Below are 27,283 nucleotides of genomic sequence, written 5' to 3' on the forward strand. Positions count from 1 at the left end.
TGGGAAGTGATCTTAAGCAAAACTGGTTGCTATAAGTCAAATCTATCAAATTCATATTTAATGCCAGCATGTTGCCTTCTAGGGCTTAATGCCATCTTAAAAGAGTAGATAAATGAAAAAAAAAGTTAATAGAAAAGTAGAATGCTTAATGGCTTTCCAACCTCCTTCCCTCATGTTCTCCTCTCGAATAATTGGAGATGTCAGGGTGATAGTGACTTGCATTTTGGGTTCCACACATGAATTCAAAATTATTGCCGCTTCAGACACAGCACATTTTATGTCATACTTCTCAGGACTTATAACCTATGTAATGAAAAGTACAAACAAATTAGTTGGACCTTTTACATTATCAGACAAAGCAATTTCATTATGGATCTTTCATTTTCTCGGTACCTCAAGCATTTTACTTTAAAAAATTTTATTTTTAAGTAATCGTTACACCCAACATGGGCCTTGAACTTATAACCCCAAGTTCAAGAGTTGCATGCTCTACTGACTGGGCCAGCCAGCTGCCCCTCCCTACCACAAGCATTTTAAAAGTTGATAATATACTACTTCCTCCAAGAAGCCTTGCAATAATGCAAATATCATTAGTTTCTCACTATACTTTCCTTTTAGAATTACCATTATTTGTATCATGAGTTATGTGGATATGTCCCTCTTAGATTATGAATTCTTGGGTAACAGAAACACTGCTGTATTTATTATTGTACCTTCCAAATAGCACCGGAGTAGCTAAGTACTTGCACATTTGCAGAATTTGACTGAAACTTAAATAGATATTTGAACCTAACAGAAGCATAATTCAACCTTTCCCATTGTAAATTGTGAAATCAACAGATCTATATTTCATCAGAGAGCAAAAAGTCTTTATTAACATCCACAAAACCAGGAATCACTGAAATTTGGAAGATATTTAATAAGCCCCAGTTTACATTAATGAATGAAGACTACAGAAATTATACTGTTTATAACATAGTATCTAAATTCAAATTCTAGCTGTTACTTTACTAGTGATGTGAACATGGGCAAATTATTTAACTCCTCTGTTTCTGTAAAATGGGGACTGTAATTTTACCTAACCTATAGAACCATTGGAGGACAAAATGAATTAACTACATAAAGCACTTAAAATAGTGCCTAGTACATACTAAGTATTATATAAATGTCAACTCTGACAATGATAATGATGAATTAATTCTGTTTCTTTTGTTTATCCACTTGTATAAAGTACAGACTGATTTGGAAAGAGTATTCTGCTTTTAGCCTAAGTGCCTGATTATTTCCCTAGGATATATTTCCTGTGTTGTAGTTTTACTAAGCATCACAATTAATATCAAGATGTTTCTTGCAAGTTACATAATTCTCTCAAGGTCCTCAAACCTTTTTCTCTCCCCCCGTTGTGCACCCCACTGCCCTTGCAGCCTCAACAGTGGAATAAGAAGTAGATGCACAATGCTAATTCTGCTGGTTCCTAATACTTAAAAGTATTAGTTGCTTTGCTGTTGTCAGGCAGTATTTATTCTGACTCACTGCTGTAGAATACATATTATCAATGAAATGTCAATCCTTGGATTTAGAATGCCTAATTAAATTGCAAGGTTTTGAAATAAATTTTATACATTGAATTATTCAAGGATATTTATTTTAAATCTTAATCTGAGATTCTGACAAACTAATGTATAAAACTTGAAACAAAAAAAGTTTGCTTTTGTAAGACCAGAAGGGGGTATGCTACTAATTGTGCATTGCCATAACTTAGTGGACACAGATAGGAGAAGTAATTCCTACCATCATAAACACAGAAAACCAAAACAAACAACAACAACAAAATATATCAAACACAATAAAACGGAGGAAATTCAAACTGGAAAGACTATTTCTTATTATATTTTATTAAAAACATGCATTCAGTTAAATAGGCAAAAGATTCATGAATTTTCAAAACTTAAGCTTGCAATACAGGGTCTTTATTTAAAAAAGAAAGAAAGGGGCGCCTGGGTGGCGCAGTCGGTTAAGCGTCCGACTTCAGCCAGGTCACGATCTCGCGGTCCGTGAGTTCGAGCCCCGCGTCAGGCTCTGGGCGGATGGCTCAGAGCCTGGAGCCTGTTTCCGATTCTGTGTCTCCCTCTCTCTCTGCCCCTCCCCCGTTCGTGCTCTGTCTCTCTCTGTCCCAAAAATAAATAAACGTTGAAAAAAAAAAAATTTTTTTAAAAAGAAAGAAAAACCATTTTCTGTCCTATAACAACTGCCTTCTCTCCTATGCTTCAAATCTTGGAAAAAGAACAGGAAGAAGACATGTGCTAAAATTTAACATTTTTAAATAAATTAGCAGGATGGCTTCATGTCAAATACAAGCACTATAAAACCTAAAAAGACAAAGTAGAAAATAGTTCTGCCAGTTTGCACAACCAAGCAAAAAACTCAATATGGAAAGTCAAGCCAATAATTTAAAGGCTGGCTTAGGTTTAGGCTAAAGCACAGTTAGTCCTGCCAAAAACTTCTGAACTAGACAAGGGGTAAAAATGAACATTTCCATAATACTTACAGCAAGCTGTTTGGGTAGGTTTTCTGCAATACGGCTTAATAATGTCTTTGAAGGTTTCTCAGAGCACAGCAAAACAAGGTTGACATTTCTATCTCCTCGGAGAAGTAATCCTTTTGCCAATACTCCCACTCGCAAAACTCCTTTTAAAGCTCTGCAGTTAAATCAAATTATATTATGACATTTCTCTTCTCAACCAGAGCCATCATAATATCTACACAATAGTAAATCAAATATTTTTTACACTATTAAAAGTTTCATCAACTACAGTATAAAGATGAATTCAATATTATTAAGAAGTATACTTCATTTAGGTAAGAAATATGGATAAATAAATGAGGAGCTAAGTTCTCACAGGGACAATTTCAAAGAACATTAACATTTCTGTCTCACTTTATAAATTAGAGTCATGTTTAATATAAAAATATTTCCAAATGGTAAAAGGAAAATGAGAGGTTATTGAGAGGTTATATGCAAAACTGATATGAAAGATACTCCTAAAGCTTAAGCTTCTTTATGCTTTATGGTCAATGCATTAAGGAAAAAAAGTTGCTAAAACAAAGACTGAAAATGGGACAGATGCAACACATAAAAACTGAAGAGCAGCTGAATCCAATTACCAAGGCTGCTTTGAAAACAGACTCAAAATAGTTTTATACAAATTTCAATAAAATGAGTAAAATCACAAGGTTGGAGATTCTAAGGAACTGTGCATTTCTCATTTTAGCAAACAGCAGCTGAATACATTAAATATCTGACCAAGCAAGATAAGACATGTACATTCACACCAGAGAGTTTTTCAGTCTTTGAAACTTTTTATTTCAGGTGTAAGAAGCCCATGTAAAGAAAACAAAAATATGCAAAGTAAATAACTCTGAAAACACACCTGTCTTTACCTCCCTCTTTTTTATCATCTCCCTCTTTGCTCTTACTCTTCTCATGTTCAGACAAACTGTCTGAAACAAGTTTTAAAGCACGTTCAGTGATAGAAACAATTTTCTGAACTGCTTGTAATTCTTCTTCAGTTGGATAAATGGTTGCGTGTTTTGTCATTACATAACGGTCATCAGAGGAGTCAGGACGACGTAAAGGCTAGAGAAAAAAAAGTTACTTCATTTAAAAACGATGTTTCCTGGGCAAAAATAAACTATTTTTCAACTCTACATGTTTTTCGTATCTTTTTAATAAGAAAAGACAATGATGCCAAGTGTCTATTTAAAATTATCTTCTCTTTTTCCATTTCAGTAAAAACAAAAATGCAAACTATGGAAAGTTATACTATCAAGAGTATGTATCTCTATATGTATATATGCTTTGCCTAAACACCAGATCTAAGGTTATGAAAATATTTTTTACTCAATTTTAAAGACCAGTGGTTGTGACACTTTTTTTTTTTTTTTGGCTTTGATAAAACAGGTCTTACAAATGCTTATTCTGTGTAAAGACAAATGAGAAAGAGAATTGGTTAAATAAAGAGGAGGAATTTGCTGTGCTCTCTGGACAACTGAACAAAACAAAATCCTCTTGTTTTTTGTAATCTAAACTTCTATGAAATGTTCTTCATAACCCAGGAGTCTCTTCTTTTACAGCTTCCATGGAACACAAACTCTCAAGATGCATATTTTTCCTATAGTTTCCCTAATACATCAAGTGTGATGCTCATGTGGAACCATTTACCTACCCCTTATCCTGTACTCAATTCAGAAGTAGTAGTAGGTTTTAGATGGTCAGGATTCAAAGAAGGAAAAAAAAAGATTCTTAACAACTGGTAATGGGAAGGTAATAATTTTGAAGGCAAAGCAGCTGCCTTCAAAATTGGTTGCTCTTGCTGATCTCAAGAAAAACAAAGGATAGAAAATCTCTAATGTTAAAGAACAGTTGATCAAGTTCAGGGCGCCTAGGTGGCTCAGTTGTTTAATGTCTGACTTTTGATTTTGGCTCAGGTCATGATCTCATGGTTTGTACGATCGAACCCTGTGTTGGGCTCTATGCTGACATTATGGAGCCTGCTTGGGATTCCCTCCCTCTCTCTCTCTCTCTCTCTCTCTCTCTGTCCCTAGCTTGCATGGGTGTGCTCATTCGCTCTCTGTCAAAATAAACCTTAAAAAAGAAAAAGAAAAAAAACAAGCTCTTCTCCTGTATAGCTTATACTGAAAGTAAGAAAGACTCATGGAAACTCTATCAACTCCTTATATATAAAGCATGAGTTGGGAACCTGTTAACAAAAAAAAAAAAAAAAAAAAAAAAAAGGAGGGAAAATTCTGTATCAGATGAAAAACTTACATTGAGATTATGAGACTATTAAATCTAAGCATTAGCCCCCCAAACTGTTATCCTGTAATACTGAACCAATCTTACACGTTCACCCCCTATGTAGACAAAGTGGATACTCACTGCAGGCCCCTGTGGCTGAGGAGGCATGCCTGGTCGGACTCCCAGAAGGCCTAATGGGCCTGGGGGACCGTGAGGATAGCCTCCATCAGGCATTCGGCGGCGATCATCCCAATGGTGTTGTTCTTCCTCCATTCTTCTCCAGTACATGTCCTCTTCGTAACGTCTGAAAATACAGAATAATGCTACAAGCCTCAGAGAAATACACCCCAATAACTTACATCAATAATGACAAAAAGCACAATTAAAAAAAACCTTCCCAAATCAGCCTACCTAATGCCTTTTTTCCACTACTGTATCTAATGTCCTTCATTTGCTTCCATCTATAAGTAAGGAGGCAAATATGAGTGAAGAGGTGAGAAAACAAAGAGAAAAGCAACACAAAATTTCATAGCCTGATGTCAAAGTTGAGGAAGCAAACACCAGAAACCTCAGAGTTCCTTCCAATCTCTCCCTCTTTAAGGGCAAGATGGTAAACTTAAATGGCTACCTCAAATGGCCAGACCAGTAACATGTGTGAAAGACTTGAAGCACACATTCAAGAATTTTCTCTCTCCTATTTTCTCCTTAGAATCTCTTTTATTAATGTTTATTTATTTATTTATTTATTTTTATTTTTATTTTTATTTTTTTTTTTTTAATTTTTTTTTTTTCCAACGTTTTTATTTATTTTTGGGACAGAGAGAGACAGAGCATGAACGGGGGAGGGGCAGAGAGAGAGGGAGACACAGAATCGGAAACAGGCTCCAGGCTCCGAGCCATCAGCCCAGAGCCTGACGCGGGGCTCGAACTCACGGACCGCGAGATCGTGACCTGGCTGAAGCCGGACGCTTAACCGACTGCACCACCCAGGCGCCCCTATTTATTTATTTTTAAGAGAGACAGAGCACGAATGGGAGAGGGACGGAGAGAGAGGGAAACACAGAATCTGAAGCAGGCTCCAGGCTCTGAGCTGTCAGCATGGAGACCAATGTGAGGCTTGAACTCAAGAACTCTGAGATCATGACCTCAGCCGAAGTCGGATGCTTACCTACTGAGCCACCCAGGCGCCCCTGGAGAGAATCTCTTAAGACTATTTTTAATCTCCCCATTTATGACACAGGCAGAGACAAAGACATCTGTACACTATGAGGAAAAACAACAGTGCAAGACAGTGATAAATGGCAACTCACATTCTGTCTCATTTTGGGGGATATATTAACAGTGGAGAGGACTACGGTAAAGTAGAAAGCACATGTTCTGGCTAGACAGAACAGCTGCCACCCAGCCTCTATTAATTATTGCTATAAGGGAATAAAGATTGCAATCCCCAAATCATCAAGATTTTATTAACAGCTTTCAGTATCTTTAATGTTGGTTCAGATTAAAAATACCATGTATACCAAATAAAACACCCATGGGCTGAACTTGGGACTGCAGGCAGCTAGTGTATAACTTCTGCTTTAATGGTCCTCTTCAGAATCTAACTTCTTTTTTATTATCTCACTTTCTCCGAGTTCTATCTTCACTTTTAGCTTTATACTATCACTTTATACTGTGATATCAATAACTCCCAAGGGAAATCATGTCTCTAAAGTAAATTTTGAGAGGCAACTGGGTGGCTCAGTTGGTTAAGCAACCAACTCTGGCTCAGGTCATGATCTCAGTTTTGTGAGTTTGAGCCCCACATCGGACTCTATGCTTGTCAGCGTACAGCCTCTATTCTTCTTACTCTCTACCTCTCCCCAGTTCTCTCTCACAAAAATAAACAAACATTAAAAAAAAAAAAAGAAAATTCTGATAGCAATAAGGTTTTGGTAGATAAATTTATTAAATATAAAACATTAAGAAAGAAGTATGCTTCTCAAGTCGCTCTGCAAAAATTACCAATTTCCTCAGGTGGGGAATAAGCTGTGCTTTTTAGGTCATCTGACTTAGAAGTATAGAAACATACTTCTCTATTATTTAGGTCTTGGAAGAAAAATGAATCACAACAAGCTGAAGGCTCTGGAAAACCACATACATACCAATTTTGAATAGTTTTTTGTTATTACTGAAGAGAAACATTTAAGTTATATAAGGGCAGGGATTTTTTTATCCACTGTTTACCAATTCATACCCAGTGCCTAACACACTATGTGCAATTTCCTAGCATATCGTAGGTGCTTAATAAATATTTATATGCAAAGGAAGAAAAGCTGCGTAATCTAAGTACAAAGAATTTCTAATACATTACAAAGGCAGAGTATTCATTAAAAAATGAGAATGATATATTTAAATACACTTAAAAGCCTGGGTGGCTCAGTTGGTTAAGCCTCTGACTTAAGCTCAGGTCATGATCTCACAGTTCATGGAGTTCGAGCCCCTGGTCGGGCTCTATGCTGACAGCTCAGAGCCTGGAGCCTACTTCGGATTCAGAGTCTGCCTCTCTCTCTGCCCCTTCCCTGCTCGCGCATGCTCACGCTCTCTCTCTCAAAAAATAAACATTAAAAAAAAACAACACTTTTTTAAAATAAAAAATAAAAACACATAACAGCAAAACCTAAAGGTCACATGCTAATAATAGGCTATTACAATATAGTAATCTATAGAAATCAACAACAGGTAAATAAAAAAATAAAAAGTGAATAGGCAATTACCACAGAAAAAATACAAGTCCTCGAACAGGAAATAAAATTCAATTTGTGGGGTGCCTGGGTGGCTCAGTTGGTTAAGAGTCAGACTTCAGCTCGGGTCATGATCTCAAGGTTCATGAATTCGGGCCCCACTGTCGGGCTCTGTGCTGACAGGAGCCTGTTTTGGATTCTGTTTCCCTCTCTCTCTGCCCCTACCCTGGCCCCGCTTGTGCTCAGTCTCTCACTCTCTCAAAAATTAACAAACATTAAAAAAAATTTTTTTTAATTCAATTTGTGAAATAACAAGTGTTGGCAAGGATGTAGAGAAAGGATGTAGAGAAAAGGAAACCCTTGTATACTGTTGGTGGGAATGTAAATTGGTATAGCCACTGTGGAAAAGGTATGCAGGTTCCTCAAAAAGTTAAAACAGAAATACCTTATGATCCAATAATTCCACTACTTGGTATCTACCCAAAGAAAATAAAAACACTAATTTGAAAAGATAATGCATCCCTATGCTTATTGCAGCATTATTTTTAACAGTCAAGATATGGAAGCAACCTACGTGTCCACTGATACACAAATAGGTAAGGGAGGTTTGGCACACACATGCAAAATATTATGCAGCCATAAAAAAGGATAAGATAGTGCTGTTGCAACATGGATGGATCTAGAAGGTATTATACTAAGTGAAAAAAGTCAGACTGAAAAAGACAAAATACCCTACGATTTCACTCATGTGGAATCTAAATAAAGACAAATGAAAAAACAGACAAAAAGCTAATTCAGACATATAAATATAGAGAACTGATTTTTGCCAGAGGGGAAGGGAATGGGGAAATAGGCAAAATGGGTATAGGGAGGTGGGAGATACAGGCTTCCAGTTATGAAATGAGTTAAGTCACAGGAATAAAAGGCATAGCTTAAACCACTGGAATTATACTACTCAGTAAGGCAAAAAGTACAGGTCTCCTTCAAACAAGTATTTCTGTTTCTGGGATTTTATTATTAGCAACCAATCATGTTTTATGCAATAATACAACCTCAAAGATTGTCAATGTAATGATTAAAGACACAATGGAAACAATGTAAATATCTAACAACATGAGAAAAATTATAAAGAAAATTACACATCTATATGAGAATACTATGCTGCCCCGAAAATAAAGATACAGCTTCATTTTTTAAAAAGTTGACATATAAATGAAAAAAGTAGGTTATAAAAGTGATACATTGTGGTTCTGTTCCTGTTTTCTGAAATTGTATTTTAAAACTTGTACACAAAAAATTCCTAGCAACAGTATTCATGATAGCCCCAAAGCAGAAACAACACAAATGTCTACCAACTGATAAATGTTATACCTCCATATAATGGAATATTATTCAGCCATGAAAGGAACAAAGTACTGACACATGCTATAACATGCATGAACCTTGAAAACATTGTGCTAACCAAAAGTAGGTAGACAAAACAGTCCACATATTGTATGATTCCATTTATATGAAATCTCCAGAATAAGTCTATAGACAAAGTATATTGTGGTTGCCTGGGGGTAAAGGCTGGAATTCCGGGGAAAATTGGGAGTGACTGCTAATGGGTTTTGTGGTTTCTTTTGGGGGTGATAAAAATGTTCTAAAATTGATTGTGGTGATGGTTGCACAACTCTGTGAACATTACTTAAAAAACACTGAATTGTACTATTTAATTTTTTCGAGTAAGCTCTACACCCAATGTGCAGCTTGACCTCATGACCCCAAAATCAAGAGTCACATGCTCTACTAACTAACTGAGCCAGCCAGGCGCCCCTGAACTGCATTATTTAAAGATATGTCAGTTATACTAATAAAACCAAACATTTATATATCTCCAGAAGATGAATTTTCTCCTTTCTCCTTCCCTGTAGCCTCTAAAGCTTTTTAATAGAAATTTCTTTGAAACAAACAAACCCACACTTTATTTATGTCTAGAATCTACCAAATCTTATACTCAGGATATTTTTATTATGTAACCAAAGGTTCTGTTTTGTTTTAAACAGACGCCATTTACTTATAATATTATAATATTAAACTTATAATATTAAATATAATAATTAAACTTATAATATTACTTATAATATTAAACTACTTTGGGGCACCTGGTTGGCTCAATCAGTAAAGCATGTGACTCTTGATTGTGGGGTTGTGAGTTTAAACCCCATGCTGGGTGTAGAGTTTATTTTAAAAAAGAAATCTATAAATCTATATATACATAATATTAAACTATTTCTTCACATATTTAATATATATAAGGTACCACTTACCACATAATTCCTAATACCAAGGTCACGGTCAAATACTAGAATAGTCAATAAGTTAATTTTAATGCATTTCTTTCCTAGACCTAGGATCTTCCTGAAAAGTGAAAATTAAAAGTGCATTAAACAAATCTGGATTGCTTTGAATGGGAGTCACATACTCAGAATAGCTGTTTTTTAGAAAGGCTGAACCACTCACTATCATGTTACTAGAAGTTAAAGATATACCTCATTTCCATTCTCCAACGTTCTTCTTCTTCTCGTCTTCGCCAATACTCCTCTTTCTGCATTTGCTTCCTCATTTTCTCTTCTTGAATCTTCCTGGCTCGAATACTGGGCTTTACTTCTACTTGTAAATCTGGATTTACTTTTTTCTGTTAAAAAAGACATTTAAAAAATTAGCAGCCCCTCTAACAATCTATACATATTATTGAATCATACAATCCTACATATTCCTTCATCATAGAGGCTTTCAGTTTCAAATTTCCTATTATAAGAGTAAGATCAGTAAATAAGTTGTATTAGAGAAAAGATTCAGAATACATTAATAAACATTCGTTTTCCCCTCCCACACCCCCAAATTCTTACTTGTCCAAACTTATGACGACATACTTCTTACATAAAAAGTACATAACTTAGTGCTAACCAACTGAAGAAATCTTTAGGGAACTAATGGCTATTTAATTTTCCTTTACTTGTTTGTGAGTAGATGATTCTAAACGTTTGAGTGTTGGGGTTAAAAAAACAACTATTTTAATTTTCACCACCTCTGTGTTTAGAAGGGAAAACATGAATCTAGTGCATCAGTCTAGCCTAATTAAAAACTTTAGGGGGCGCCTCAGTGGCTCAATCAGTTGAACATCTGACTTTGACTCAGGTCATGATCTCACAGTTCAGTTGATGAGTTCGAGCCTGCGTCATGCTTGCTACTGTCAGCTTGGAGCCTGCTTTGGATCCTCTGATCCCCTCTCTGTCTGCCCCTCACCTACTCATGCTCTCTCTCAAAAATAAATAAAAATATTAAGCAAAACTTTAAATAGATGATTTGTATTTAACTTAACACTTAACAAGTTTTCAATGCAGAATTTCTCATCTCAAAATTCATCTTAATGAGAATTCTACCAAGACAGAGAAGGTAAATGAAGACCTGGTACTTCTTTCAAAACACTTTATGTGAAGCAATTATCTGTATTTACATATTACTGGATCCAAGCAATGTTACAAGTCACTAAAAGTGATGAAATATGGTTATACTGTTCTTACCTAAGTATAACAAACTAATCAGTAAAAACAAACATCTGAATCTGAGACATGATATGCTGTTAAAATCGAAGTTCACAAACTGTGTGCATTATGTTTAGATGCTTTGTTTTCCACATAGAATGTTCCAAGCTGTGTTTAAAAAAAAAAAAAGTTGAAATCTTACTCACTTTATATTGAAGTCTGTGTCTTCGCCCTTTTAAGTGCATCTCCTTAGCATTGGGATCATTAAAACTGCACTCACATAATTTACAATGGAATCGAATTACTTTTCCTTCATCATTTCGTACCTTGACACAGGGAGAAAAAAAAAACAACAAAAACCCAAGAATCGTAACAGGTATGCTACAGTTGAAGATTTCATTCACAAACCTTCACAGATTCTGTGATAAGAAAATGTTGTAAACAATTAAGAGTTTGAAGTAGGGGAAAAATAAGAGACAATGTCTATAATTTTTTGAAAGGATAACCTATAGAAATGAATTGTTAAAATTCTTAACTGTAAGATGCAAGATGTGTTAGCATGTATTTGCTTTTGATATTAACTTTAATTTCAGCACTTTTATCCATGTGCAAACATTTAGATTTAAATGCAATTGGCTAGGGGTGCCTGGGTGGCTCAGTCAGTTAAGCGTCCAACTCTGATTTCGGCTCAGGTCATGCTCACAGTTGTGAGATCAAGCCCTGCCTTGGGCTCTGCACTGGGCATGGAGTCTGATTATGACTCCCTCTCTTCCTCCCCCACTTGCACTTTCTCTCTCTCATGAAAATAATGAGTAAATTTAAAAAAGGAAAAAAGTGTCATTGGATAATATTTCTCTAAGGTGTCCTGGCCATGTATATTTCTTTAGATAACCAAATCTTACTCTCTTAAGATCTGTACTTTTAAAATTGTGATCTACTTATAAACTACACATTCTAGTTTTCTATCTGGTGAACAAAGAAGACAACAGAATACATAATTTTTTTTTTGATGGGAGAAAAAAATGAACAAATATTTACCAAAAACCTACTACATGCTAGGCGCTATTCTAGGTACTTTATTTAATCTTCACAACTTTGCAAATATCCAAGTTTTACTGATGTGGACACTGAAGCTCAGAGAACTTACATATGTTCTACAACACAGTGAAAGTAAAGAGTAGTGCTATACCACTCTATGTTGGGCCTTTTGCTAACAGCAAATATTTTATTAGACCCTCTGACTTTCCCTCTTTCCTCAATTTCCTGAGTTTAGCTATAAAACCAGAAGCTTTCTTACCAGCTTGAGAAACCAAATAAACACGATCTGTTAAATCAGCACCTTTAATTTTACACGTGAAACTACGTGACTGTTCAGAAAGAAATACTGGCTCTCTGTCAATATTTTCACTGCTCACAATTTTTTTTTTTTTTTACTCTTATTTGCAGGACACTTGGAAGGATACAAGAATGCCTACCAAACAAATGGAACGTTACCTTCTATCACAGTGATGGTGTTGGAAGGGAAAGAGAGAAGTTAAAAAAATCATGGTATCACTTAGGCAAGCTTCAAAGGCATGTTTTTTAAAAACCTTTAACAATAATACCTACCATATTATATTCCTTCATAAGTAACCTAAATCTAATTTTAGACTTAAAGCATGCCTGCAACAAAGTCACACACTTCTCTCCTATATCTAATCTCACAGGAACGGTATTCTCAAATCAATACCTCTTCCACATAGTCATGCCCTACTGGCTGCACATCGCTCTGCAAAGCAGCAAGAGATGCAGGTGTGACTGGTTCTGACACGGTGTCCGGCTTTACTTCTGGAATCTGTACAGAGGTGACAGGAGTGCTTTTAACACATTCAGTTCCTTTTAAGTCTTCTGTTTTATTTCCTGTTGATTGCAACTTATTCCCACCTGGAAGAACATAAAAGAATTACAGTAATTTTAACTTTCTTTTTGTGTAAATGTATAATCTGATACAGGAAAATTTTCAGATAAAGTTCTTATTTTTTCTACCGATAGTCAAACTCCTGGTGACATCCATCAGAATTTTGAAGAACATATAAACCATTTGGCCTTTTTATCCTATTAATGAAATAAATACACGTCTGGATTTTGCCCTTCTCCACCACCCAAGGATCCTCTCCATCCCCACCAGGACTCTACTAACATCAAGTACCTAAAAGTGAACAGCAAGTACCTAAAAAGGTAGGGTCTAAACTTAATTCATGTTTGTAACCCCAGTTCCCTCCCAACTGGGCAATGCCCTAAGTTCTGGTGATATAAGAGTAAGACTGTGTAGCTGCCTTTGAGGTGCCAACAATTTAAGAGAAGACACAAATAATTACAATACAATGTGGTAACTGCTATAATAAGTAGAAATACATTATGGGAATGCTTAAAAAAAAAAAAAAAGAGCCACTCCCCTCTAACATGATTCAGTTAGGAAAGGCTTCACCAAGGGTGTGTCCCTTGAGCTGTGCTTTGAAAGAAGAGTAACAAACATGAACTTGGCCAGGCAGAAAGAAGAGAATGATGTTTAAATAGAACACCACGTACAACAACACAAAGTTTAAAAGACTATGATAAACTGAAGGAAGACATCAGCATCAATTACTAGACAGACAGAGGTGATGACCTATGAGGCAGGGGTCAGATTGTGAAGACTGTGGGATGACATAAATAAGGAATATAACTTTTTCTGATATGCCAGAAGGTCAGTGAAAATTTTTAAGCAGGAAACTAACACAACTTGACACATATTTTAACAAAATAACTTTGACAAGCATTGGAGACTGGACACAATCAGAGACAAAGCTCTGAGGAATAGACTTTGAAGGCCTAAAAACAAGGCAGTAGCTATGAAGAAAAACTGACATTTTTTGTAGAGATACTGTGGTGACAGAAATAAAAGAACTATGTACACAACTGAAGGAGGCAATAAACAAGCGGAAATAACGTCAGTGAAGTTTTCCATGTGAAAAAAGCAGCAAACTGAACAGATTATTTCATGGTATTCTTGTGACAGAATGAGACACTGGTTGGCCATAGAGAGCCACACAGATAATGACCAGGTAATTCCTACAAATAGCTCTAAAAGGTGGCAGTTTTGAGTTTGCCCGAAAGATTTCAAAGTTCCTGTACAATGGAGTGAATGAGACAACTTGAGAACACTGGGTGACTAGAGAGGAGAGCCAGAATCACAATCTTAGGAGCACCGCCATTTAATGAACTTGAAGGCAGGAGAACCGATAGAGACACCTGAGAAAGAGGTGGGTGGACATAGGAGAGACTTTAACGCTGTAAGATATAGCAGTCAACTGAGCAAGTATTACAGAGGTCAACAAGTTGAGACTGAAAACTAGCCACTAGATTTGGCAATTAGGTCTTTAGTGACTTCTGAAAGTGGTTTTAGAAGAATAGAGTGGAAACACTAAGACTAAGGACTAGAAAAAAAGCATAGAAGTAGAGAAAGTAAGAATTAGGTTGCAGCTTGAGAAGATTATAGTAATAAGACAATATATATTTTTTAAGACTACAGAAGACACAGGGAAACCTGTATGACTATAAGGAAGAAACCATTAGAAGATTGAGGACTGCTTAAAAATTCAAGAGAAAAGAACAGGTATGTGATTAAAGAAGGTCCCAGAGAAGAAAGGAGGAGATGGATACAAGAGCATAAAGCAGATGGGTTAGTTCTGGAATGGAGAAGAAACATCACTTTGACAGAGTTAGGAGGAACACAGAGAATCTTCAGTACTTGCCAACAAAGTTTATTTTGGGTGTAGAGGTTTTCTTGGCAGCCATATTTGTAGGCACTGCTGATACTTTAGTGTTGGATGTGCTATTAAGAGACGAGTTTCCTGTAGTTGTAAGACCTTTCACTGAAGAAGTTGCAATTGATGAAGTATTCACAGTACAATTGCTTGCTGCAATGCTTGAGGGAGAGGCAGTTGGTTTTGAAGCAGACACAGCTGTTGAAGAAGTAGCTTGGCTAACAACGTTTGGTTCTGTTGAAGGAATGGGTTTACCAAGTTTTGTGTGTAATTTAACCACCTACAAAATAAAAGCACATTTGTCAGGAAACTCAAAAAGTGTAGATTTTTGAGTTTGTCTAAAAGATTTTATACAATGAAAATCTGAACTATATTTTCGTATTTTTATATACAAAACTCATTACTTTCAAAACAATCTCTGTGATGCAGATTTCGATACATATTCCATCTAGCACTAGGTGAGGAAACCAAGGCAGAGGAAGATGAAATCAACTTGGCTACATGCACACCAACCTAGATTTAAGTATGACAAGAGGAGGCAAATAATCATACAACAAATTTCCAATTGGCAGAATAAATGATCGAGTTCAATTTAAAGAAAAAAGGTCTATAGTCTTTCTCTTGTTAAGCAATGACTATCTGATATTACTTTTATATATATTAACATATAAACAAGGCATGTAATCCACTCAGTTTTTAAGTTTTGAAGTCACCTATACTTAAACCCTCCATTGAAAAAGTAAAAGAAAAGAGAGTAAGACATAAGGGTGTGTGGGGAAAAAACACCTACTTTCTGATGCTTAGCACCACGAATGTGGGCAGCATATGCATCTGCTCCTGTACAAGACACATCGCAGAGCTCACAACGTAGCTGATTTTGAGTCCCACGAGTAGAGTTGTTGCTGCTGCTGGTATTTTGTGAGGCTTTCAATGCGGCTTCTTTTTTTTTATGTTTCTGTCCTTCTAAATGTTCTTTATAAGTCTGTTTCAAACAAAAAGGATAAATTTTGCTTTGCTAATTTTCTATCTATAACCATTTAAAATATTCAATTCTCAAATCTCTAATACTCATTTAAGAATGAGTACTAAACAACTGTAAAAGCAATTACAGCATGTGGGATTCCCTATCTATTTATCTATCCATATTTATCTGTGGTTCTCTGCACTTTGTTTACCAAGAATACATTTATCTAACACTGATTTACAAAGGCCTTTCATACTTAGCCACATTATCAATAGAAGGTACATCACTTTCAGTTTTAAGAATCTGCATCTTTTACTGCTTATGTATAATCATGGACAGAGTAATGATTCCACAAATTATTTTCATTATAGAATTAAGATGGGGGGGCTGTATCTACATCATGAAAAAAAAAATTATGGAACGGTAACAAGACTCTTTACAAACAGGTATGTCTATTTATAAAACTGACTTTTCTACTTAGAATGCATTTTCACATAGAATCCATGCCATCCCGAACAAAAGCCTATTTAAAATAGGTAACAGCCAAAATTGTATGTATTTGCAAGGAAAAAATTATTATTGTACTTCTAACCAACAAAATAGTGAAATTGTGTATAAAAAACTGTCTGGAATCAGATGATCAAAGAAGGCAGATTTGTGAAGAAGGCAGAAGTGAAGAGGCTACTAAGGACTACTGTTTGCTTTGTCTTGAGTGGGGCCAAAAGTTCCTCTTTCATGTTTTATTTTTAAAATTGTTTTTAAGACAGATGTATAATTAGCAAAAAAATGTATTTTCATCATAGAATCTCAGAGGTGGATGGGACTTTAAAGATAACCTCAAACAGTGATTTTCTAATTTTTAAAAAAGAGAATCCTTTCTCCAAGTGAAATCTTATACAGAAGTAGAGAAAGTTGTTCTGTTTTTGAAACAGAAGAGGGAGACCTAAGACCCAGCCATTTGATTCTTCTCGTTATCTGCAGTGGCCTGAACTGGCTCCATGAAGCACTCTGAGGCTCAATTATTTAGGGCACGTCCTTATCACAGAAGTGAGGAAACAAAAGCCCAAAGAAGTAAAGGCCTTCAACTTGCCCAAAGCCACACAATGGTGGAGCCAGGACTGGGAACCATGGCCCCTTAAATCTGAACCCACTTATTCTCCCTCCTTATGTCTACAACTAGACTCTAACTTACAATATCAGTGATATTTTTCCCTAAGGCTCATCAGCCCCTTAAGGCACTGCCCTCTGACCTGCTTGGCCTGTTCTTTCAGAACAATCTAGACAATGGTCAGCCTTATATATACTCATTAAAATGCTGCTTTTCACCTGTCATCCTACAGCTATGTTCTATCCTTTTATATGTATATCACATATTCAAAACATCTCTTAGGCCACTCATAGCATCATCTCCTCTAAACAGCCCATTGTGGAGTAGGATATCCTCCTTCCATGTTTAATCCTGGGCCAACACCAACATTCCCACCTGTTCCCTCTCCCCTAGCCATGTAATCACAATTAAACTGTTTCCTATCACACTCAAAATAGAGAGAAAAAAGGTTTTACATAACTAGTCACATATATTAAATATTCCACAATTATTTCCTAATTTGGTGTAACACAGGAAATACTGACAATTTAAAATAATCTTAAAAAATAGGTATTTAAAAGTAGAACTTATCTAGTAAATTAACAAGAATGTACACAGGTGAGGCAGGAGTGGAAAACAATGTAACTGAAAGAAACTACTACAAAGTTCGTTCCTTTCCAATAAGCCTTTTATCTGCCAAACTGCTTATCAAATTTTTATATAAAAACACACACTCTTAAATATTAACAAATTATGTTGGGATAAGAGTTGAACATATTAGATTTTATAAACACTCATGCCTAAATCACACATTTTAAACTGCAGCAATCAGGGAAAAAACAAAATGGGGGTTGGGGGGGCATAAAGATTTTACTTTATGCTTTACTATACTTTATGCTTCTTTAGTTGATATTTCTGAAAAAGACACTTCCCCACATCTTTCTTGTTTCCAAAGTTCCTATTCCCTCATGGAAGATATTATATAGCAATAGTAATATTCTACAAAGCATATACAAAAATCAGTCTTATTAGAAATGTTACCCGCAAACTACAGATTAGAAAAAAATTTATTTTAAGAATTTTTAAAATTCAGAAAGACAATTTTCTTCTGCTCTTTATATGCTCCAAAAAAGTAGCACACTTGACAAAGTCCTCTCATCTTTAATGCAAGTATGTAAAGCTGAATTCTCTCTATGGTCATCCTTTTTCAGATGTAAAATTCTATTCATACACTCAAAATGGACCTCAAAGAAAAGCTAAGAAAATCAAGAGCCAACTGTGTTAAGCAAGCTGTGGATGATAAAAGAGAAATAAAAATTCAATCTTACCCCCAACCCCAATTAATCTGAATGTAAGGCTTCTAAGTTAAATTTAAGTTTTACTTTAAAGAGCAAAGTATCTTTACGGAAAAAAGTACAATTTGCCCATTTTTCATTAACATTCATAATCATTTTTAAAGTTTCTTAATAGAATTCTTATGTGTCAGTACAAATACTTCCTTGAAAATGACTGTTTAGGAAAATATGTATGTGTTAGCTAAAAGCTAACAGGAAAGAAAATGTAAACCTTCTCTGTAAGCGTAAGAGTTAGAATATCAACCATACTTAACTATCAAAAATACCCATTGAAGACTCATGGTAAAACATACAACGTTAAGTACCTGTGGTCCAGCACAGCTGATCTTACAAACATCACAATAGTGAATCTGGGGTGGTTTGGGAGGCTGTTTTGGTTTCAGTTGTTTATTTTGGAATGGTGCTTTTTTAGTAAAGGTGGTCCCTGTCCAGGCAGCTGTTGCAGCAGCAGCTGCTGCTGCGGCCGCCGCCTGCTTCTGTTGCTGCTGCTGCTGTTGGTAGTAGGAGGATGCAGCTGAATACACTGCTGCTTCATAACCTGAATAAGACGTACCTTACAAATAAAATCAAACAAAGATTATGTTAAATAATTACAAAAGGCCAAGTTAAATGTCATGAATTTAAATTCAATAAATTCCGCCAATATAGGTAGGTTTACATGTGCATATTTACAAATATGTATCTCACAAAACCTGGAAAAATCTTTATCTTCCTTTTATAGAAGTCAATCAACTTTTTAACTCAACACATGCCAGGCGTTACAGAGGCATAGAAAAAGTTTAAGATTTGGTTTTTGCCTTCAAAAAACATATAGTTCAGTTGGTGGGCTACAACAGAGTGATAAAGTTACATGGTCACGGAATCTGTTAATATTTCTCCCAAAAGAATTCCTCTGAATACAATTTGGGAAGGGTTGAATTTGAGGAAGAGTCTGAACTAAGATACTAGTAGGAAAAAAAGAAACTCATGAAAGTAAGATTTTTATATACTTGATGGCTAAGAGAATAGAAGAAATAAAAGAACAGAAAACACACCAAGATTTTGAAACCCACTGATTGACTGATGGGCTGTGCAACTGATAAAAGCAAGTGGCTGACAGAAGCTGGTTTGGAGAAGTAAGGGGAATAAACCCTAGCAGAAGTTTGTGATATGGAACCAGAGTTTAGATGAATATACAGGACAACAGACGTAAGATTTTGGACTTGACCAAATACACTGTTTTTCATCCTCCAAAAGAGACATAAGCACTATATTTTCTGGTTGAATGTATGGATTCTATCCATGTCCATTGTTCAAAGTGTAATGAATAAGCACATGAAGCTTGTTACTGACATAAACATAATACATATACACATGTTGTTTATGTTCAGTGATTTATAGACCTAAAAATCTATAAAAGTTTTAAATTTGACAAAGTTGCTGTATAAAAGGACCTCAAAACTAGAAAACTTACCCCCTTTCTAAACTAAGATCTCTGGAAATTTGGTGGACTCCCTATTTACCCCATTACAGTAAGACTTCTTTTTTCTCTGAAGTGGAAATGAGTGGAAAAAGAGTCATGTAAGGCTCAAAAAAAAGATTCCTGGTTGCCAGGATGGCAAAGAAGAACTACTTGAGGAAAACTGAACTTTTGATGTCTCAAATGCAGACTGCTTTATTGGAAAAAAAAAAATAAGACTTCTGACCCACTAGCTCCAAGGCATCTACACGCAGGGAAGAAAACATTAATTAGAAAGGTGAGGATTTTAAGATGCATGGGAAATCAGAATCATGGCATCCGAAACTGGAAATATCTAGAAAAGAGACCAAATAACTTGCATGAAAAGGCTTCCTAGAGTTTTATGTCAGGTTATCAAATTACATAAATGCTTCTAAAGATAGAAAGTGTGGTAGGGGTGCCTGGGTGGCTTTAGTCAGTTGAGCATCTGACTTCGGCTCAGGTCATGATCTCACAGCTTGTGAGTTCGAGCCCCGCGTCGGGCTCTGTGCTGACAGCTTGGAGCCTGGAGCCTTCTTCGGATTCTGCGTCTCCCTCTCTCTCTCTGCCCCTAACCCACTCGCATTCTGTCTCTGTCAAAAATAAATGAACATTAAAAAAAAAAGAAAGAAAGTGTAATAAGAGAAGAAAACATCTAAAAATAAAAGTAGGGAGAAGTAGGTAGGTATATCAATACTAAGAATATGATCAGATAAAAAAACAATTAGATAACAACTGATGTAGGGGCGCATGGGCAGCTTCGTCAGTTAAGTGTGTGACTCTTGATTTCGGTTCAGGTCATGATCTCATAGTTCATGAGATCGAGCCCCGCGTTGGGCTTTGTGCTGACAGCTTGGAGCCTACTTGGGTCGGTCGGTCTCTCTCTCTCTCTCTCTGCCCCTCCCCAGCTAACATGCTCTCTCTCTCTCTCTCCCTCAAACATTTTTTAAAAAGAAAGAAAAAACAGAACAACTGATGTAAATGATCAAGGGAAAACCTATATAGATCAATGAACTCTTTTCTGGTCAGTTTTACCAATGTCCTTTGTCATTTAAAAATGGGATAGAAGAGGGGCACCTGGGTGGCTCAGTCGGTTAAGTGTCCGACATCAGCTCAGGTCATGATCTCACAGTTGGGGAGTTTGAGACTCACGTCGGGCTCTGTACTAACAGCTCAGAATCTGGAACCTACTTCAGATTCTGTATCTCACCCTCTCTCTACCCCTCCCCAGCTTGCTCTCTATCTCTCTCTCAAAAAACAAATAAAAAACAATAAAAAAATTTTTTAGGAATGTGATAGAAAAATATAATTAAGTTCACAGCCAAGTATCTTCAAAATAATAGTTTAAATATCACTCTTAAAATCCATTAAGTTGTCTAGTTAAAGCTACCTTTAGATTAAAACTGGCTAGGACCATGATTTTTGTATGAATCTTTACAATAGATATTTTCTAAATAACTAGCTGTTATATACAGAAACTGTAAAAATGCCACTTAAATGTAACCTCATGAATTATGTATCATAAAGTAAAAAACAGGGTAACAGCAACAGCATACTACAATGCTGGATGACCAGGACTTGTAGTTTTTTGCTTTTTTTTTTTTTTTCAATTGAGAATCCACAGTATGACAGGCAGTTTTCCAGACACAGTGAAGTCTCAAAACAGGTGTGTTAAGGCAAGTATCTCCTTATTTGACAGATGAGAAAACTGAGGCTAAGAGATTGTGAAGTACTTTAAACACTGAGTTATCTAAACCACAAAAATAACCAGGTTAAGCTTACTATTTACAAAATAATCTCCCTCTGTACACATGTAGTCTAAAACTAATAAAAGGCAAGCTTAACTATAGCTTACTACTTAATCTCCTATGAACACTTGCAAACAATCGTACATTTCTTGTAAAAGCACTGTAGAAAAACAAATATAAGGCTGCATCTTTAAGTAAAAGCTCAATTTTTGAGGGCTAAAACAGTTTCAATTAAAAAGTACTCTTATTTAAAATGCTTATTAGTAAGTTAAATAAGCTGAAATTTTAAGTGTAAGATATCACAAACAAAAACATACCACTTCAGTAGAAAACTCAGCATGCTACAAGTCACCATTTAGTACATACCAATATTCTAGAACTCATCTTAATGACAACAAAAAAATAGCTAATCTAAATTGTAGCTGATATAAAACTGCATATACAGAACTCAGACACCCTAATAATGACTCTTCTGGATGACAATTTCACACTGTGTATTGCATTTTTTTCAAGTGCATACCCTTCGACACAACAGTAATTTCTAGGAATTTATCTTAGGAAAACAACTGACAACTACACAAATCTTTTCATACAAGGATTATTTAACTCAATGTCGTTCTTAGCTTTTCCCTAATATGAAACCAAGCATCCCAAGACACAAACTCTAAAATCTATATAGTACATCCATACAATAAAATATCACGCACCCATTAAAAACTACGTATTTCTAAACGTAGATTTTGATTTCTAAATACTATATTAGAAATCACAGCTCCTTTGTGAAATGGCTGATTGTGAGACTCGGGCAGGAAATGCTTTAAGTGTATGTATCAGCAATATCTTACTGTGCCAAAAACGAAATAGGGGCTCAAAGAATAACGATGCCAAGTCCAAAAGGCTCAGGAGCTAGTTTGAAATGGATCCCATTGGCCAAATTTGGGAAAATGTGTGCCTCAAAAAGAAAAAAGAGAATAATGGATTATACTACAATGAATAAAAAAGAATGAGTCCACAGTAATACTAAAAAAGAAGGAATAGGGGACTCTTCCTTAGAGAAGAGTGCTAAGAATCAATGTAAAAGGATTTTATATCCACCATCATTGAACTTGATCCAGTTAAGAGATTTTCAAAGGATCTAACACCATAGAGTGAAGAGTAGTTGGGTAATAGGCCCAAAGATTACTCGGTTACTTACAAAGTGAAAAAGGTATCCTTAAAATGGAGAGATCTGATAGTCATTATACCTGGCTGGCATCACCAACACAGAATTTATAACATTACTTATGTGCTCTTGATGTGATGAGATACAAAAGTTCACTTAGGTAGTTTTATTGACTAAAAAGCGGTCATAATCTAAGCATAAAGAAAGAAAAATCCAGATTGTGGGATATTCTATAGGACAACTGGCCTGAACTCTTCAAAAATGTCAAGGTCATGAGAGACAAGATAAAAATAGGAGATTATTCTACATTAAAGAAAACTGAAACTAACAAGGTATAACAACCAAGTACAATCCATGCTCCTTGATTAGAATCTGAATTTAAAACGAAGCACATGGGTGCCTGGGTGGCTCAGTTGGTTAAATGTCCAACTTCGGTTCAGGTCATGATCTCATGACTTCTGAGTTTGAGACCTGCATCAGACTCTGTGCTGACAGTTCAGAGCCAGGAGCTTGCTTCGGATACGGTGTCTCCCTCTCTCCCTCCCCCTCCCCACCCAAATAAATAAACATTAAAACATTAATGTTAATTAAAACATTAAAGAAAAAAAGAAAGAAAGAATAACTTAAAAAAAAAAATGGGGAGCCTGGGTGGCTCAGTCACTTAAGCACCTGACTCTTGGTTTCGGCTCAAGTCATGATCTCCTAGTTCTTGAGCAGGAAACCTGCATCAGGCTCTGGCTAACACCACATAACCTGCTTGGGATCCTCTGTCTCCTTCTCTGTGCCCCTCCCCTGCTTGTGCACATTCTCTCAAAATAAACAAACATTAAATAAATAGATAGATAAGTAAATAAATAAATAAATAAATAAATAAATAAAACAAAGTGCAAACACACCAAACACCTAGAAAGCCCAGCCATAAAAGACACTTGAGGACAATTAAAGAAATTAGATAATATCCATGTTCAATTTCGTTTTATGATATTTGCATTTGGTTACGTAAAAGAATGCCCTTATTCTTAGGAAATACATGCTGAAAAATTCTAGGCAAAGCACCAGGTCATCTGCAACTTGTAAATATACTGCTGAACCATTTGAAAATGTGTTTTGATAAAGCAAATATGATAAAATATTAATTGATAAATCTAGTTAAATGGTATATAGTACACTTGTACTATTTTTTCAACTTTTCTGCAAAATTAAAATTTTCTAAAATAAAAAGTTGGGGAAAAACAAATCAAAAGGATGATATATTTTAATTTAATGACATGAAAGAACATTCACAATGAGAAAAAAGCCAATTAACAAAATAATATGCATTAGACAAATTCCTTTTTATAAAAAAAAGGTATATACTGTATATGTATATTCCCATGAAGAAAAGACAGACATGCACCAAAATGTTAATGGCAGGAAGTATCTAGGAGTAGATGTCCAATGATTTAATTTTTTCTCCTTTTTTATCTATAGTTTCTAGTTTTAAATGTATTTACATGTATTATTCATGTAATATAGCAGTAAATAAAAACAATTAACTTCATCCTGTGTAAGATTTATTCAAGCAACTGAGACAATGGAAAAGAGAAAAGAGAGGGAGGAGAACATGTAAGAGAGAAGCAACAATAGGAAAGAATACATTGTACTCCTTATTTTGAAGTTAATGTGGACATTTTTAAAATATGTGCCCAGGGGCACCTGGGTGGCTGGGTCAATTAAGTGTCCAACTCATGATTTCAGCTCAGGTCATGATCTCACAGTTGTGAGAGTGAGCCCTGCATTGGTCTCTGTGCTAGGCATGGAGCCTGCTTAAGATTCTCTCCACCCCCCCCCCCCCCCACTACACACACACACACCTTCTCTCTCAAAAAGAGAAAAACAAAACTTTAAAATGTGTCTAGTCAGATTCCACTGAAATAATTCCATATGCAGTTATAACTTATTAATCAGAGATAAAGAGAGACAGAAAAGTATCTTGGCAATCCTAGGAATCACAGACCTAGGAATAATAACATTTCCTCACTCCTAATTCATTCCTGCATGGTTGCCACAGTTAACTTAAAACCTGCTCCTACTGCTCCTGTTCTGCAGACTTCCTCTTTGGCACCCTTTTGGCCCATAAGACTATAACAGAGCCTACAAGGCTTTTCACAATGACATTTCTAGCCTCATATCTTGAGATTTACCCCGTGTATCCTGTATTCCAGCCAGAAAAAAAAGGTTTTCCTAAATACTCCATGTCTGCCTAACTCACCATTATATACCTAGCACCCAGCATAAGCATTTAATTTTGCATAGGGTAAGAGATTAAAAAAAAAAAAAAAAAAAACTCTGAAAAAAAATTTTTTTTTTTAAATTCTGTAGTTAGTCTTCTAACACCAAGCTACAACAAAGTATCAAGAAGAACTAAAATTGCCCATATTGCTTTAAATCCTCCATGGAACAAGATGGGGTATTAAGAAATAAACTGCAGAACAAAACAAACCATACAGTAATGCAAGGTTACAGATCTACAAAAAAGCAACATGTCATTTTTTTTTCCCAATCTAAAAAGGTGGTTTTATTAAAGCACGGGGACAGGACCTGTGGGCAGAAAGAGCTGCCACAACATATGACTTTAATCACTGAAACACTGCAAAGTACCTCAGCTAGAAATGAGAAAAGCAGTGGACATAAGTAAGATTTTAGTGATTATATTTCTCTCACTATAATGATTACTTAAGGAAATACATACTTTCCTTAATAAGATAATAAAAAAAAATATGATTATTTAAGGAAAATAAAGCTATTCTGTCCTTCTAAGAGACATGTGTTACAGAACAATCTTATGGATGTTTACAAAAGCTACCTAATATTTTCAAGATTACTTATTCCTGATAATAAAGATAAAGAAACAGCTCCCTGACACAGCTGAAATAAATACAATTTGTCAGTGGTAGTCCCTGAATGTCAACCTTAAGTTTTCAAATTCATTTGGAAAAGTCAGGAAAAAAAAAAATGACCATGTAAAATACTAGGTGTTATTTTCTCTAACTGCAATGCTAGGCCCAGGACTCATGACTACCTTTCAAATGCCCAAAGAGCATTTTACATTGTTAAAATCTCCTAGCTTAAAAAAATAAAAATAAAAAAACAAACAAACAGTAACACCACCACCAACAAAAACACAACCTAGGGTACGGTCTATTTGTTACATTATGCACATATAACAACAACTATCAATTAATTCAATTCTGGCTACTGGGAGGAAGATCATTCCATAAAATAAGGTAGTTTCATTTAAACACAGCTTATCCATCTTACCAGAATAAGTAACTGCCGTGGTACTGTAAGTAGCACTCTGGGTATAAGATGGCACCACAGTAGCTGCAGCTGCTACTGGCTGTACGGTGGAAGATACAGGATAAATGGAGAAAGTAGTGGTAGCTGGACTTGGTGTGGCTGGTTTTATGGCTGTCACTTGTCGAGTCTGCTGGGCTTGTGTATACTGAGTTGCACCTTGGCTATAACCTGCTTTGGGGGCTAAAATGGGAAAGAGACAACAGAAAATTAGAAGGGTGTACCTTGATATTTTTTCTAATTTTCAAGGATATTGATAAACTAAGTATAAACATCAACTGTAAATCTGATGCTAGAAGTTTTTTCTTAGCACAAGGGTTGAAATTCTTACTACCAATTAAATAACACATCTATATAAATTCATCTAATATCCCATTCTCAGATGCTTTCTATGTATTTCCAAAATGGCATTTTGTCCAAATTTACAACTAACTGAATAGCAGTACTACTTAAATAACGTTTTTAGAAAAGGTGTGTGTGTGTGCGTGTGCGTGTGTGTGTGTGTGTGTGTGTGTGTGTGTGTGTGTATTTAGGCTAGTCAGTCTAATTTGAGCATTATGCTTAATATTAGGAATAGCGAGCCTCAAATATGTATTTCAATTCACAATAAAAATTTCATTGTTTAATTACATCAACTTGTTCAAATATACTTCATCACATTTTTATTAATTCATCCATAGTGAACTTCAGTCTAATTTCAACTCATAAGGTGACACTGACTTAAATCTTCAAATGTCCAATGGCTTGAGTGCAATTGTTCTCAAATGGCTAATATTCAGGTTTCTGCTGCCTTTGACCATGTTCAAAATATTTATTTTGCTTTAAGAATCTTAGGAACCTTATGCTTTAAGGATTTTTTAAACCGTATGCTTTAAGAATCTTAGGAACCTTATTATTAAGCCCTAAATTAATAATTAATCATTTATTAACAATCATTAAGGCATACAAGTCTAATTCCTGATAAAGGCCCAAATATCAGAGGGCCAGTACCTTATGCTTAGTTTAGTAAAGGCACCTTAAATAAACAGCAGTTCAGTTTATAAAACTGTAGTATGAAACTTGATCCACACAACACACAGATCAGGACATTTTACAAAAGGAAATTAATGTCCAAGAGCTAAATGGCTTACAAGTCACATAGTCAATATCAGACCCAAGACTAAACCAAGGCTCTTCTGACTCTTAAATACAATCTAACTTTGATAATTAACTAGGAAGTTCACTACAGATCAGTGTACTCACAAATCATTAGAGAACAAACTATAAGAAAAATCAGTCATAACTATAAAAATATTTGTATACCACTTTTAAGAGACTCATA

At 35.5% G+C, this 27,283-nt stretch overlaps 1 protein-coding gene across 3 annotated transcripts in view; it reads right to left on the reverse strand.

Moving 5' to 3' along the window:
• Positions 1–27,283, reverse strand: part of ZFR (zinc finger RNA binding protein) — an 85,050-nt gene that overhangs the window by 34,334 nt on the left and 23,433 nt on the right. For 2 of the 3 annotated variants that reach the window (XM_086676558.1, XM_086676549.1), the window contains 11 exons: positions 25,927–26,145; positions 18,545–18,792; positions 15,624–15,815; positions 14,822–15,113; positions 12,778–12,971; positions 11,255–11,374; positions 10,053–10,198; positions 4,940–5,102; positions 3,432–3,637; positions 2,549–2,699; positions 162–303 (listed from right to left, as the gene is read on the reverse strand). In XM_086676558.1, coding sequence (XP_086532684.1) covers positions 162–303; positions 2,549–2,699; positions 3,432–3,637; positions 4,940–5,102; positions 10,053–10,198; positions 11,255–11,374; positions 12,778–12,971; positions 14,822–15,113; positions 15,624–15,815; positions 18,545–18,792; positions 25,927–26,145 — 2,073 coding nt within the window. The remainder of the gene's footprint in view (positions 1–161; positions 304–2,548; positions 2,700–3,431; positions 3,638–4,939; positions 5,103–10,052; positions 10,199–11,254; positions 11,375–12,777; positions 12,972–14,821; positions 15,114–15,623; positions 15,816–18,544; positions 18,793–25,926; positions 26,146–27,283) is intronic. The other variant, XM_086676569.1, reaches the window with a different exon arrangement.

Source organism: Puma concolor, chromosome A1, assembly GCF_028749965.1.
Source record: "Puma concolor isolate L17-30 chromosome A1, mPumCon1.1.hap2, whole genome shotgun sequence".
Classification (NCBI taxonomy): Eukaryota; Metazoa; Chordata; class Mammalia; order Carnivora; family Felidae; genus Puma; species Puma concolor.